Here is a 17,175-nt window from a genome sequence, read left to right as displayed (position 1 = left end):
TACAGCTACCAGAAAAGAGGTTGTAGCCCAGGGTTGGTATCTTTTCCCAAGTCAGAAGAAATAGGACAAGAGGAAATGACCTCAATTTTGCTGGGAATGAGTGTGTGAAGACTGGATATTAGTAAAAATTTTTTCACTGAAAGAGTTGTCAAGCACTGGAACAAGCTGCATAGGAAAGTGGTTGAGTCAGCATTCCTGAGGGTATTTAACAGCCATGCTGATGTGGGGCTTAAGGACATGGTTTGGTGGTGGACTTGGCAGTGGTGGGTTCGTGGTAAAACTCGATGGTCTTACAGTTTATATCAAATTAGATGATTCTACGATTTTATGATTCTAAGATGACCACCATTCCAGTTGTCTCTTTCAGTATCTCTTAAATCAATTTATCTTTCACTAATAATTTCTTCCACTCATGTACTTATTTTATGGAAAATTCAAGGAGTTTGTTTCTTTTCATAAGCTGGAGAGCCTCTGGTCTTATTTCTGCAAATACAGGTTTTGAAGTGCAGCACTTATCTAAGAAATCTTGTAGAAATTGTTCCTTTACTAATTAACAGATAGGAAAATACTAATAGACTTCATGCAAAGCCTTTGCACTATGACAATTATGCTAATGTTCTCTGATGCTTTTTCTTATTTTCTTTTTAATTGTAGAGACACAGAACATAAGCCTGTGAACATCCAAAATTGATAGCACTTATTATCAAACTGAATACTAGGCAATTTCCTTTCTGAGTCCTTACATTTAATGCTGCCAGTATTTTTTGTTTTGTTTTGCTTTTGAAACGGCTGTCTCTAAAGACTCACAGGCATGAGCAGCTCTAGAAAAGATCCTCTCTTCCAATACTTGGCTCCATTATTCAGAAGATGCAGCCAGCATCCTCTCCCTACAGACATTCATAAGGCAAATGGGAAGACTCCTGTGAGTCATGGTACAACACAGGCTAAGTCAGCCATTCTTCCTGCACTTCATAGATTTCACGATCAGGAGTGTAGCTATCATATGCACAGCATGTGATTTACACACAGATTTGTCTCATGTATACCTATGATAGGCTAAACCACAAATTCACCAGCACTAGCCATAAAATCTGAAAAAAATTGCAATGTTTATGCATAATACTATAAATAAACACAATGCTTTAAATCAGTTATCAGAAATGGAAACTTATGAAAGAGTCAATCACATAACTGCAGAATAAACTTCCACCAAAACTGTTAATTGGTAAGCAATGCAGCCCTATTTTCACTCTCTGTGTTGGCATTTCAGGGCTCTGCTCTTCTCTCTCCATTTGTGTTTTTCAAATCTGTAATTCTTAGGGTTTATTTTCATTGCAGAAGTACATCTGGTGCTGCTAAGCCACATTGCCAGTGTTGTTTGTACTCATCCAACAGTACCTGGGACAAAGATGATGAAATATCTACTCTCAGCAGACCATTCTGTGGCATAGGAAGACCTCCTCAAATGGTTAATTAACATGTTAGTAGAACATTTTTCCCTGAATTCCCTGGCCATACTCTGAATGTCTGTCTAATTCCAACAAGATTATTTGGAGTATGAACTAGTGGTAACAATACCCAAAATTCAACAGCCTACATGAGTGCAGAAGTAGTATGGATGTCATACTTAAACATGTCTTTAAAGTGTGCCTAGCATCACATTTTAATTGAATGTGGCTGTGCAAACAAGTAACTGCCTCACTTGCCCTTAAACCAGTTTTAACAGTTTTCACATTAAAACACTCAGAAATGTTTCCGGGGCAGTACAGGATTGCACCCAGCCTGCTCTGCCAGCAGGTACACTGGCCACAGCAAACCCAGAATGTCTGTGGACATGCCCACCTTTCCAGACCACAACATACCTTAATGCAAAGCCTGCCTCTGTTTGATGTTTAAGCTCAAATGCCAAGGAAGTTGCTGGCATAGCTGAAATACAGGACTGGTGTGATTGGTCTGTGTTCTGCACCACCAATTTTGATGCAATGAGCAGTAACTTCCAAAAGAAGCCTTTTAATACCTGAGAGCTATAACATTTTACGAGGGTGCAGACACATTTACTTTAACTTGGCTATCAAAGCACGTATTACCACAAAGGCTTAAAACCCTTCTCTCCTTCAGGTGGTCATGGCATAGACAAATAGCCTTTTTTAAACGAGTCAGCAAGTGAATCTAGAAGCTTTTTTTGCCAAATCAGACAAAACATTATAGCAAATTACCTTAAAATAACAAAAAAGCTGACATGCTTACCTAAGTTTCCTAATCTTGTACTTAAATCCAGCCTGTGTTATATAAGCTTTCCTTTGAGTTATGGCAATATAAATGACAGTTCTAATTTCTCTAGAAAATATCACAGGAAGTGTTTGCCCACTTCAAGGTTTTCAAAAAGGCCAATCCTGTCCAGATAAAGCAGAGACTGCTTTTTATATGCAGTGATGGCTGCTAACACTGGGTTAGAACACTAAGTCCTTCTTTTGTCTCAAAGTGGCATTCCATTAGCAAGTCCAACAGGCCCCTTTGGCTGAAGCAGAGCTGCTGTAGCATTTATGGCTGACAGTGGTAGCTCTTGTCCTTGCAGTGGAGCATACAGACCTACCTTTTCTCTCTCTCACTCCATCCTTCATCTCCAGGCACGCTGCTGGCAGCACAGCTACGCACCTACTCTCAGACAATCATTTTCCAATGTTCATACAGAAAGCTATTACAGGACCCATCATATTTGTATAGTGTCTTTCCCCTATTAACATTATAGTGACTTATACTATTTTGAAAGCAATATCCTTCTGCCATTTAGCCAGGATGTCTTTTGCATTTATTATGACTGGAAGAGCAAATAATAAAAACTTCTGTGATCCTCAGATCAAAGGTTCCTAATCTATGCATGAAATACCTTCTGCAACAGATTATAGCTACATTTTGAAATCAATACTTAGAAATTTACTTTATATTTTATATATCTTTAGGCTAGGATTGGTATTATTTTTGCTGTGTTAAAATACATGCAAAAGCTGATATTTACTATTGTAAAAAACATTCTTTCAGAAGATGAGAAGGCTTAAACCACTTCTGTTACTAAACTTCTGGAATAGTCACAACGCATTAGCACTTTCAATAATAACTAAACTTGATTTAAAGATTGTGTACCTAAGAACCTGTGGTCTAATTTTCAAAAACTGAAAGAATTTCCTCAGTGCAAAAGGTTCAGTGTAACTGAAGAACAAGCTGGGAACCCAAACCTCCTCTCATCTGCCTAATTTAAAACAACCCTCCACCCTAGCATTCTTATCATCAAAATTGCCATCAACATATGCTGCAGTAAACACATCTTCACCAGAATGAAAAATAGAAAATGTGCCCTTTCACAACTGGCATAAACACCTCTCATAACAAAGCCATCAATGCATGGATCCTGTGCGCACACACACATGGGAGGCACCAACACTGGTATAAAATTATGTAGGGCTAAGTGAAGAGACCTTCCTGTAGCAGCAGAACTCACATATGAAAAAGACAAGACATCCACTTAATGGAAGAACAGTTTTCACAAAACACTTCTTACATTTCAGGTTGATGATTCAACCTCTTTCTCAACAGAGACATACAAAATAATTTTAAAAGATCAGCTTTGGGACTAAAACTTATAGCTTTTCCATATACTAAAAATCACAGATCTAACAATTACACATTATTATCACACTCACATCTTCTCCCTAGATAACTTTTCCATGTTCCACAGGTAATAATTATCTGTCTCTTTTCATCCCACAGTTAACAACTTGAATACCTTCAGCCTTGCTAGCAGCTTCTACTGTCCCACAGGAAAAAAAAAACCCTTTCCATTGTTTCTCAAACTGTATATTAAATTAACATAAATAAATTAAACTGAGCAACTATTTCCAACATGTAGTGGTTTTTTTCAGTTTTGAAGAGATGGTTTTGTATCCAGGAACTGGCTTATTTTTCCAACATCTCTTGCTTATAAAGCTCAAATGCCCACACACACACACATCTATCCAAACATATATAATGAAGACTTATTAATATATATTTACACATTGTAATGTATGTATGTATGTGCATATTTATGTATTTTAATATATATATATGTGTAAAATGTCTTACTACATCTTCCTAAAAACCTTGTCTTATAAAATCATTAAAATATTTTCAAAGCTTACATTATCACATCTCAGAAACACATACTGGCTTAAATAGACAAGAAAAGATAAAAATCACTAAAAATTAAAACCTCATTAAAATCTCATTTTATTGGGCTTGTGTGGCCAGGTTTCGGTAGTAGGGGGACTACAGCAGTAGCTTCTATAAGAAGCTGCTGGAAGCTTCCTCCATGTCCAGCAGAGCCAATGCCAGCCAGCTCCAGGATGAACCCACTGCTGGCCAAGGCTGGTCCAGTCAGGAATGATGGTACAGCCTCTGTGATAACACATTTAAGAAGGTAAAAATAAATTTGTTGTGCTTTTGTAATTGCGGCCAGCGAAGAGCAGGGTGAGAATACGTGAGATGAACAACAATGTAGACGCCAAGGTCAGTAGAGGAGGGAGATGAGGTGCTCCAGGCAGGGATTCCTCTGCAGACCATGGTGAAACAGCTGTGCTGATGCAGCCCATGGAGGTCCCCAGGAGTCAGAGATCCACCTGCAGCCCGTGGAGAAGACCTATGCCTGAGCAAGTGGGTGCTTGACAGGAGGATATGACCCCATGGGAAGCCTGCACTGGAGCAGGCTCCTGTCAGGGACCAGCAGAGGGGTGGAGAGAGGAGCCCACACTAGAGCAAGTTTTCTGGTAGGATTTGTAACCTTGTGGGTGATCCATGCTAGAGCAGCCTGTCCTTGAAGAGCTGCACCCATGAAAATGTACCCACTCTGGAGCAGTTCATGAAGAACTGCAGCCTGTGGGAATGACTCACATTGGTGAATTTAGTGGAGAACTGTCTCCCATGGGATGGACTCGTGCTGGAGCAGGGGAAGAACTCTTTCTGAACAGCAGCAAAAACAACTTGCAATGAACTGACAAGAACTCCCATTCCCCATCTCCCTGTGCTGCTGGGAGAGGAAAGCATGGCCCAAAAAGGGAAGGGGGGGGGGGGTGGGGGGGGGGAAGGTGTTTTCAATATTTGTGTTACTTATTATCCTGCTCTGATTTTTGCTGGCAATAAATTCAGTTAATTTCCCCAAGCTGAGTCTGTTTTGTCTGTGACAGTAACTGATGAGTGACAACTTTCCTTGTCTTTTTATCAACCCATGAGCCTTTTGTTACATTTTCTCTCCTCTGTCCAGTTGAGAAGGAGAGTGATAGGAGCCTATGGTAGGAGTGGTAGGAGTCTGCTTCCTACCTGGCCTCCAGACAAGGTCAAACAGCTCACTTTTGATGCCTTCTGAAGGCTGACTGAGAACAGAGGCTAGACATAGTTAAAGGATAAAGTAGGTATTTATTAGAAAGCCTCAGTGGATACACCTTGGGCAGCACAAGAGCCCAGCCAGGGCTACACCCAAGATGAACTCAAAATGGTCACAAAATGGATGACCCGTCACGGGGTCTCGCACTTTTATAAGTTTTGGTCCATTAGCATATTGGAGTTAATTGTCCAATTATAGCTTTAGATTATGATGTCCCATCCTTATTGTTTTTCTCTGTTCAGTCCACCCTTGTTTATGCTCTTGGACCTGTGATTTGGATGATTTATCCTTAGTTCCCAGCTAGAAAAGGAATTGTTTTGTCTACCTACTCTGTGTAGAGAGCTTACTAGCCCCTAATATGAAGCTCGGAAGTACACACTACAGCAGTGCAAAATCTGAAAAATGTAAAAGCTAAACCCTGAGGCATCACTTATGCATCCCCCTTACTCTGGGGGAGGGCACCACACCCTTGGAATATTCTTAATGCAGATTTGCCTTACCTATTTTAAGCATCCAGAGACAGAGACACCCTAGAGTTTTTCCAAGTATTTAGCTGTCACATAAAGAGTTTTCTTGTCCCAGATTCCCAGTGTTATGGAGCATGCTGATTATTTTTGTTCAATTTGTTATCATTTGGGAAACAGAACCATCATTGCTCATGCTAATCTTTCCTACATTAGAAGATAAACTTTTTTTGCAATGATATTGACATATATACCTGTCAACCTTTCTACTGAGTACTAAGAAACGTTCTTTTGTCCTTCTAATATCTGCTGCTGATTATTGTTTGTCTCCTCTGGAGGCCATCAAATTCATCTGTTTCTTTCTTTCAGCCTAATGCCCAAGACCATGCAAATTGCTTCTGTGACATCCCACTCAATGAAAAAAAGGAAAAATAAGCTTAGTAGCAACTCCCATGTGTTACAAATTACATTCCTGTCTGCATGTCCCAGGGCAATTTACTCTTTTTTTATGCAGAAGAATCACATCATTAATTAATTTCAACTGGTGGTTATTCTAACACCCAGATATATTTATACACTACTGATGTCTACACATTGATTTCCTATTTTTAACACAAACATTTGATTCCTCATTTCTAAATTTAGTAGTTTGCATTTATCTTCACTGGTCTTCATCTTACTGACTGAAAAACATTCCTCCACTCATTTTGATCTAAGACTAAGTGCTTAGTACACTCCTATCAAAACAATAGAATTGCTATCAAACAATAGAATTGCTTTCTGTTGCAAACAAAGGACCTCTACCATTCTCTAGTTGTATCTTATTATACTCGTGGATCAAATGGAATATACAGTTCTCTAGGTTTAATAAACTTTATGATCACTGTTTAGTTCATGGAACATGCTGTTTCTATATAAGGTGCATATATTCAATCTCTAACCAAAAATGCTCATACAGTACTGAAAAGAGGAATGATATTAAAAACTTTAAAACCAAAGATAATTGAACTTGCAAAGAAACAAAAAACTGTAAAGAAGAAGAAATAAAATACCTCAGAAATCACAGGTTATGACAAAGAAAAGAAACTGCTATGACTTTCTACATGAAAACACACTGCTAAACAAAAACTGACAAAAAATCCCGCATAAAGACAAAAATCCATAGAAAAAAATACCAAGAGGAAACAAAGAGCAGCTGTATACAGGAAATTCTACAAATCTTTCATGAAATCCACAACTAGAGATCAAGAGTTCTCCAAAGCAGATTCTGGGAAAACTTTGTACTACCTTCAGATTTTAAAATAATTACTTAAAAATACAGAGACACGAATTCAGCACATAATTTCTGGGAAAAATATCTATTGAGCTAGATAAGGCTTTTCACATTAAGGAAAAACACATTTTAAAGAGAAAAAAGTGTAAATGATGATTTTTCACAGTCTTGAGTGTCTTTCATAATGGTACAGATTCAGGCAGAGGAGGGATAGAAGAGGAGCTAGGGACAGGAGGAGATAATTCATGAAATTCATTCACAGCTGTCAGCCACATAGTCTCCAAGAAAGGGAATGTTGGTCCAGGAAGGTCAGCAGGAAAAAGTGAGGTGTAACAACTGGAGAAAGAAATTTAACTAAATAAAAGGGTATGGTAAAAGATTTTTGAACTGCACAAAAAAAAAAAGTAAGAATGAAGAACATATAAGTAGAACAAATAAAAAAAGAATGCATATAAATAACCCAAAATGCTGTCTTGCCAGTGAGTGCAGTACACTGCAATAAACATTCCTACACTCTAAATCTTATGCAACACTTACAGTAAATGATACTGTTTTTTGTCCAAATCTCCCAAAACTTCATTCAAATATGATTAATTATTTTTACTAAATCTCTACAAGGTAACTATAGTTTGTACCACTTTATAAATGGATTGACAGACAGTGTGCCTTGTCCAGTCTCACACGACAACTATGAAAGGATGAAACTATTTAAAATCCCAAATCTCTTCATCATCTATAATATCATCCTTCCTCTACACTTTTCCAAGTATTTTCTGAAGACTGGCACTATCATCAAGACCTACAGCAGAATATTCTTTTCATGATGTGCCCTCAGCTGTACCACTAGGTATATAAACAGAGTCATACAATCCACTTCTTTTGGAATAAAAGACTTACTGAAAAAATGCTTTTATAGGTGGGCAACTGAAGCTTGGCAGTATCAAAAATAGATGCAAATACATTCTGCCAGTTCTACTATGCATAAGCCAAATGGAAACCCAACACCCCAGCTCATATTCATGGCAAAACATAAGTCAACTCAATCAACAGTAGAAATAATTGCTTAGAACAGTTCATAGACAGTGATCTTTGGCAGCCATCTTCAAACCCTTCCTCTCATAGCAAACCTGTTTACTTTCCAAATCGAAGAGGAGGATTCAAAGTTTTTGACATTAGGCATTTCAAAATTACTATAAATGATGCATTCTGTAACCACTGAGTGAAACAGTTCTGGAATTGACAACTCAAGCATTTCACAAGTTAAGAAGTAAAAAAATTTGTTCCGACATGGGGAGCCAAAGACCAGTTAATACATAGAAATATATGAATACAGGAAAAACCCCAGTATGAATAAGCAGTAAGCAAATTAGCAGGCAGTTTTCTAGGAAACTCAGGTCTTGCATTTGATGGATCATTGATTCTTAATATTTCTCCATAATTCAGCACTTACGAATAAATGAACAGCAAAGCCTCATCTATTACTATTAGAATTGGATAGTGGCACAATAGGCTGACACATGTTTCCACCTACACAGGCACATGGATTTTTCCACCACGCACTGAGCAGGGTGCAGTGATCAGCTGTTGCTTGGAAAGGAGCTGATACTGCAGTGCAGTGCAGCAACTGAAAGCTGCCACTGTCGTGTTTTGAAGCTGTTACTTCTGAGGGCAAGGATGGAGAGAGATATGCTACAGCTCCCTCAAACCCACTCTGGGATTCTGATCAATTTTCCTACCTACCTCTCTTGAATGGAAAAATACATAAATAATAATGAAAAAAAATGTGTGCAGATTTTTCAGAGGCAAAATATCATTTCTCTCTGTCTGCTGAAAGAATAAGAGACTACTTTCAGAAGAATGTTTCTTCATATTAATTTACCCTTCAAAACTGAGACTGAGGAAAGCACTGCTGTTGCTCAGTGTAGAACTAAAGCTAACTAACAAGTGATTCCCAATTTAAAGAATCTCTCAGATTCTCAGATTTTTCTCAGTATTATTCCATTTTGAAACAAAACTTCAAACCAAGACTTCCACTTTACAAGCAAATTGCAGGAGCTACATAAGCATTGGAAAATGGGGAAAGAAATGGTTCAAAGAAGATAAGCACTCTGGCTTGAAAACTCAACTTTAAGTCATCAGTTAGTACATAATGAACGAAGTTTTTACATACCAGTTTCTTCTTGGCAGAAGGCTACAATCAATTATACATTTTAGGACAGCATATCTTGTTCTACTTGTCTCTAGAGATTCAAAAGTGCAAGTCACACCAAGAGTCTTAAGGGTTAATGAGAATAATTCTTTTTGATCCAGGACAACTATTCTAGCATACTATACTTAAGGAAAATATAAATAGTATTTCCAGAACTCCACAAAAAGTCATACATTGACTCTTACTCCCTGAAAGACTGACCCAAACTCATGACATTTTTTCTTTACAGAAGACAAAATTATTCTAAGAGAAGGGTTAATCTATCTCACAACTTTTTTTATCTCTGCTCATCTTGTCTATCACTATGTATATACAATAGCTTCAGGTTGAAAAATCAAATTTTAATGCACTCTAACACGCACATATGTGGCTTCTCCACAAGAGACTCCACTGTTCACCATTAAGTTCTGAGAAATGCCACTCATCTCCCATTGCTGACCTCTTTGCCATCCTGTATTAGGGCTATTAATTAGAGATACCATATGATTCTATGCCAGTCACTTTCATGTGATTAAGCAGTAAAGAAAAACCTGTGGATCTCACATAAAGATGGAAGCTCATGTGGCACGAGGAGACAGGCAGGCTGTGCCCTGCTGCAGCTGAAGCTACTGCTTTTATTTAGAGCTCTTTCCAGTTCCACACATCTCGAAACAGCATGAGAACTTCTGCTTGTCAGTGCAATTGCAAATTCCCTCCACGCACACACATGCATCAAATCCTCATTCAGTAACAACAGCCTGCACCTCAGCCATCCCCAAGAACTCATTGCCTTCATTGCTTCAGCAGCACTGAATTGCTATCCACCCTCTTTCATCCTGTACCTGTATCACTGCCCTCGGTGCCTCCCTTGCTCATACCTAAATCCATGTCCTGTCAGCAACCCACGCATTGCTGCTCCCACTTGCCATGAACCTTTCATAAGGATTTCAGTATTCCTTGCAGTTCCCATCTTCTATTTCATGTTTCTTAGGCTGCAAAGAGTGCTTACAGGCAACTCATATACTCAGGTTCAGCAGGAAAATAAGCTGCTGCCATAAATTAAAACTACTCAGCTATTTCCAGTGTAAAGATCTCATATTTGGAGGGAATGGTAAGACAGACCATGACACCTGGAACAAATAATCCAAAATGTCTTGGAGATTTAAACCTGACTATCTGAAGCATTGGGATAGATGTTTTGCTTGAAGATATAGATTCATCCTCACTGAAATCGATGTGGCTGACACTATACAAAACCACTTTTAAAATAAAGAGTAGCCCAGGAACTACTTCTGTCAGTCCTAGTAAAGGCCCACAAACTGCGCCCTGAGCTGAAAGCTGCCAGAAGGTAGCAGCCTGGGCAAGGAAACACAGGAAAATAAACCCAAAAAGGCCCCAGAAGTGAAGAGGTGGGGATTCTCCTCATGAACATCACAGTTTGCTCAGCAAAAACCTCATGACAGTGATTGTACAGCTGTACTGACTGTGGGCTAGGAGAAGCCATAAACCATCAACTGGAAACCCAAAAGGAGCCTTGAAGGGTGAGCACAGGACTAGAGAAAAGACACTAGGGTGGCTTTTTTTCAAGAACCATCTTTATAAGGACTTTAAGGCTGCTGTTATTGAGCACGTTTTTGCTCCTCACCTCTTCAAGGTCATTACAAGATTAAAATAAAACAAGAAAGGTTCTAGCGCCTTCAAGGGCTTGACACTCATCAAATTTAACTTTGGAATTCCTGCAACACTGAGAGGCTGATATCACAAATATCACTTGCTTGATACTCCATAGATTCATAGCTTAGTTATATAAGCATGTCAGGGAGGAAAGGACATTAAATAATGTAGCATTCCACACCTTCTCACATAGCTATGAATGACCATGAGAGCTGGTAGGCAATAGATAATTGGGTCTATGGTAACTACCAAGTCCAAATGAGGACATTTATGTGTTTTAAGCCATCAGGCTGAATCTAGACTTTATCCATATATATGTCTGCCCTGTATAATATAAAGCACATGAGCCAGTTTGCAAGTGACAGGATAATGCTACTGAGTCTGGTGACTCTGGGTTGCAGAACTTCAGAATACTGTAAGGATATGCAACATCTGATGGACTTGAATTCATCCTTCAGCAAGATGCAAGTGGAAGTAAGTTTTAGTGTATAAACTCTACTAGGAAAATGATGGGAAACAAAGACAGTACTTGTGATCTTGTATTACCATACTGCACACTGAAAATTCCACTGAAGATGAGGAGTCTCCTTTACCATATAAACTCCAGGGAAGGAAAAAGCAATTTTACATTCTATAGTGGAAATGATTTCCATGTTCATTTAACACTATTATTTTTTTGTCTTCCTTGAAGTGCAGAATATAGTCTTTTGATTGCAAAGCTCTGTCTCCAACATTGATTCAGAATATATTTAGAAAAGCCAGACAAGGTAGAGTGTAACTTTACACAAATCTTAAAAATAAAGCAGCTTGATATGACCATTTCATGAACACAAAAAACTACCAAAGTTCAGAGTTTTTCACAGATGGGATCTGGCTTGAACTCTTCATTGATATTAAAATGAACATCAACCAACAGAAATTACTTCCCTGTAGTGAGTGGGGCTTTCCTGGCAGTCACAGACTATTGTCAAAGGCCAAAATCACTGCCAGGGACAGCAGCTGTACTGTGCCAATGCTGTGCTCAATTTCATCATTTTTTAGTTCATTGTGTTGCTTGTTTTCACACTTCTAAAGGTGTCTTTCTATGCTAGTTACTTTCATAATAAAAGCCTGACTGTGATCAAAATGTTGAGGCAATTTCTTCATGAATTGCTCACAGTGGGCATAGCTTGACATCTGATGCATTTTAGAGGTTGCATCAGAACAAAGAGAATACATTTTGGGACTTAGCTTCCCATTCAACTTCCTCTACGTGATAGTAGAAGATGAGCGCAGGAAATGTGGGCAAAAAAAATAGATTCAGGAAAAGAGGTACCTCTTTTACAAGAAATGCTGATTTAGTCAGGAAGATAAGTACTCTTATCCCAAAGAAAGTCACAAACTACAACTTTCAAAAGTTTAAAGTAAAAAAGCTCAAAATCTTCTTGACCTTTTTGCTTAAAATATATGAAGGCTTTTAGATATTGAGAGAAAGCAAGCATATTTTAAAAATCTGCTATTAACACCACAGAACTCAACACATCTTCCAACATACAAAGATGCATATCCTCATGTGGATTAGAAATGCTAAGGAAAAATAGCAGGCTGAGGTTCACAGGGATATACAGGATAGAAAGCATCACCCAGCAGGTCGTTATATGAAAGCATAGTCCAGAAATACCTGGGGAATATTTTCTAATAAAGAAAATACATATTTTAGTCCACGCTCACAAGCAATACAAAAGACAGACACCAGAATGTGTGCCAAATACTACGCAAACCCCTACGAGTTCTGTGATTTATCACATTAAAAACAACATATGCTTTCCACAGTAACAAGTAACTGACTTTACCTTACATTTGTAACATTTTTATTACACTTTGGTCCAATAATCCATCTGTGATCCTTCTAATGCCTTGACTGCTAGAGTATTCTGCCACAATGCTTTAGAAATTTGCCTTTTAAAACTAACTTATAACTTAGGAAGATTACTCAAACTCTCATTTAGGAAAAAAAAATACATGAAACAAAAATAAAGGGGGAGAAGCTAGTGAGTTTTCTGGCTATAATTTTCTGAATTAAAAAATAAAAATAAAAAACCACCAAACAAAAACCAAAACAAACAAAACCCAACAAACAAAAACCAAAAAAAAATCCAAAACACTAGAAATGATGTAAAAAAAGTAAATCTTTATTTTCTTTCATTCAATATGTTCAATATGTGTATGCATATACATAATATACCTGCACACACTAATGGGTAAGAGATTAGATAAAAAACTGAGCTACATTATACTGTAAAAACAGAAATAACTTTTTCTTAAAAGACTAACTGTAAATTTACCCCTACACTTTCTTCCTTATGTTACCCAGTTGTGTTTCCATGGTTACTCAATTTTAAAAAATCACTGAGTCTTACCAGAACATGAATAATGATAATATTCCTTTATCAATACATTTTATGAAAAGATCAACCAGGCTAGATTTTGAAGATGTACAAAGTAATTTCTCCTTTTTTAAAATTATTATTTAAAGTCTGCATTAGGCACACATCTAAACAAAGCAAACAAATGGAAAAGAATGTACAGTAATATTGTAATTAAAATTGATTTTGAGCTCTGATTCTAAGTTTAAAGAATAAAATTCTCAATTTCTATTTAATGATGTGTATATTTATTAAAGATGTTTTTGTTGGTTTCTAGCACTGACATTCAAAAGGGAAAGAAAAGGGAGGGAAAAGTGGTTAATGTTCGATAAAAGCGTGGCTTTGTAGGTTACAGAAAGTAGTCCAAGCGACTACTCTTGATTGAAAGTTGTTGTTAGAGACAAGATATTGTATTAATGCTTTTCCTAAATAGATCACAAAAACAACCCTTTATTCAAGTTCTTAGCTGAAATCAGTGTGTTGTAGCATGTACACAGAAATCTGGCTGCAAATCTGGGTTGTCATGATACAGACACATAGAGAGAATCCTCTTTCTCTGAGCCACCATTTTCAAAGTATAAGTCATTTAAAAATTCCTTCCATGTTGAAGGGTAATAGGGATAAAGAAAGACAGATGGGGTTCAGAATCATTGCTTTAAGTAAATAAAAGACATGGGGTAAGTGCATCCTCCTTTTAAATTTTGTTTACCCCAAAGGTATCACTGATATCAATGCATTTATTTACCCATTTTTTGAAGGCACTAGAAAATACCTTTTAAATGTTTCAGTGTAAGCCAGCTACACTTTCCCTTTAAAGAGACAGGCTTATTTACAACTTCAGTGACTGCCACAATTTTTGAAATGAGTGGTTTAACAACTACAGCAGCCAGTTCCCTCAGGACCCTGGGATGCATCTCACTGGGTCCCATGGACTTACACACGTTCAAGGTGGATTCAAATGTGATCTTCCTCTACAATGGGGGGGGACTTCATCCCCCCAGTACCTGCCCTGAAGTTCAGGGTCTGGAGAGATGTGAAAAAAGAGATTACCATAGAAAACTGAAACAGACACACACATACACACACACAAAACCTACTAGAAATGCTGTTAATTCCACCCTCTGCTACAAAATAACACTACATATTACTCTGTTTAAATAAAAAATCAGACCTTTTATCTCTTTAGCTATATGGGAATTAGATACTTAATTCTGAAAAAAAGATTACCAAGAATGTGCATAAAATCTCAGTCCCAAGCATCCTAAATAACCTGATAAATAAAGGTTCAGTCTGCTAATTCAATTGCAGTATACTTTTATCACCAGGTTCAATTTTCAGTACTTACTCTTATTCTAGCCCCCAAAACTTTTAATACATTTGCATAAAAATGTAATGTACTCATACAGGCTCAAAATCCCACTGAATGAAACATGTTAGAATTTTATCAAACTGACTTTTGACTCAAGGGTCAAGCTTAGGTCCTTCCATGTAGGACAAAAATCAATTCTTAGAGAAAGCAGAAGTATCTTACTAGAGCAAAAGTAAATTGATCTTTCAAGGACCGAGAAGGTTTTCTTGGTTGGTTGGGTTAGGTTTGGCTTTTTTTCCCCACTTCTGTCCATGTTTTGTCTGCATTTCAAAACAAAACCAAAACAAAACATAAAACCCCAAACCAACACAAAACCTAACAAAAAAACCTCAGAACTAAACCAACCAAAAAAAAAAAAAACCACAAAACAAACCTCCCCCCCCCCCAAAAAAAAAACCCAAGAACCAAACAAAACAACACAAACAAAAAAAAAAAATCCCAACCCAAACCCATGAAATCATTACTTCTTTTCAGTGATGTCAGGGCTGAACACTGTTTATGAATCAGGATGCCTAGTGACCAACCAACTGTTACATGACTGTGAGAGGCAAGAGCTCAGCAGTTTCCAAGGCAGCACTACTCTTTAGAGGGATGTATCTCCAGGGCCTTTCAGGATGGCTTCTTTCAGCACTATCAGCTGGGAAAATGTAGAATGAAATCAAGACTCCGCTATACTCTGAGAGGTTCATATACAGCACAAGGCTCCCATCACTGTGGTGGCTTAACCAAGGGCCACTCTCACCTCCAGTGGCACAGGAACTGATGCTCATGGTATGGAATGCACTGTCCCACTCTCAATGGGACAACTGCCTAGAACCTGCATCAGGAACCAAGGACAGAGAGAAGGAAAGATGACAAATCACTTACCACTGCTATTGGACAAAACCAGTCCCGGTTCACTGAACAGTCAGTGCCCAGGCCTTGGGGATCTGTGATGCGAGGCTGGGATTGCTTTGGGCTGGACATGCTCAGTTCCGGATGACTCCATACCACCCACAACAGGGCATGACTGAGCCCCTTGCCCACAAAGGCAGCACCTCTGGGAACTTGTATTTAAGAGCAAAACCACCGCAAGCGAAGTAGGACAAGGAAAACAGTATGAGAAACAGCCCTGCAGACATCAGGGTCAGTGAAGAAGGAGAGGGAAGAGGTGCTTCAGGCACCAGAGCAGGGATTCCCATGCAGCACCTGGAAAGGGGCAAAGCAAGATCAACACTCAACAGCCCAGGGAAAAGACCACAGTGGAACAGATATCCACACTCAGCCCATGGAGGAGCCCCATGCCAGGGCAGGTGGATATCCCTTAAGGAATGCGGCCCACAGAGAACCCATGTTGGAACAGGTTTATCCTGAAAGACTGTAAGCTGTGTGGAGGATCCATGCTGGAGCAAGGGAAAAATCTGAGGCTGGAACTTGGATTTTAGCATTCAGGTTCTAATTAAAGAAAAAGGTTTATATTTTTTCTTTAAAAAAAATTCTGTTGGTTGTGACTTCAAAACTTTTAGGAAAAATACACTAGATAACCGAAAAACTACATAAAGGTACGGAATGCATAAAGGAAAATGTGCAACATCCAAGTAACTTATTGGACCAGCTGTCCTAAATTGGCTTTTTACCAGAAAGTAAATAAGTAAGGAATTGGATGCTCTCATAAAATGAACTTGGTTCAAGGAGCTCATAGCATAGGAAAGGAAGAAAGCAAGAGCCATCAGTGAGTTCAACATAATGGAAAGAGAAAAAAAATTTTGCATCCACACTTATGATTGACTAGACAAATGAAAACAGATTAATACTATCTAATGGAAGATGTAATAAGGTCAGCTAAAATTCTAACAGGGTATTAAAAGGAGTAAATTCAAAGAAACCAGCAGCTTACCACAAACTTCAAGAGGTCCCTCTAGGAAAACCACATCAAATAATTCATGTTAAAAAAAAAAAAAAGAAAGAAAGAAAAAAAATTCAGTTTCATATAATAAATACTCTTATGGGAAAGATAAGGCTAAAATCAAGAGGCTGGCCCTCAGGGCTTTTTCTCTTTCAAAGTGGTCTTGATATCTTAGAAGGTACGAGAGCCATGATGTTCTCATGACAGATTCATTTTTCCATTAACTCATTTTTTGGTTTACTTTGCTTAAAATAATTTCTATTTTAAATCACATAAAGGGAGCTAATGAAACATTTTACTCCTAAAGAATGTCTTTTAAGGGCAGTTATTTTTTACAGCATAGTTACTGAAATAGCAAGCCAGCATGACTATTAAACCAAGTAACTAAGTTTACAAATTTCTGCACAGATTTATATTTAAATATCAGCAACACCATGACTTTCAAGATCCCATTAAAGGTCTATCCTTCAAAAAGCTCTGCAAGCATCACTCTTTCACATCTGA

The 17,175-nt window shown here is 38.0% G+C and overlaps 1 protein-coding gene across 9 annotated transcripts in view; it reads right to left on the bottom strand.

Moving 5' to 3' along the window:
* TAFA5 (TAFA chemokine like family member 5) overlaps positions 1–17,175 on the bottom strand; it is a 467,230-nt gene that overhangs the window by 291,047 nt on the left and 159,008 nt on the right. Inside the window, exon 2 of one of the 9 annotated variants that reach the window (XM_036400617.2) lies at positions 16,663–16,683. The exons of the other annotated variants lie outside the window; for them this stretch is intronic. Coding sequence (XP_036256510.1) covers positions 16,663–16,683 — 21 coding nt within the window. The remainder of the gene's footprint in view (positions 1–16,662; positions 16,684–17,175) is intronic. 9 annotated transcript variants of the gene reach the window in all.

The sequence above is a fragment of the Molothrus ater genome, chromosome 5 (genome assembly GCF_012460135.2).
Source record: "Molothrus ater isolate BHLD 08-10-18 breed brown headed cowbird chromosome 5, BPBGC_Mater_1.1, whole genome shotgun sequence".
Classification (NCBI taxonomy): domain Eukaryota; kingdom Metazoa; phylum Chordata; class Aves; order Passeriformes; family Icteridae; genus Molothrus; species Molothrus ater.
This window is presented reverse-complemented; position numbering and strand designations above follow the sequence as displayed.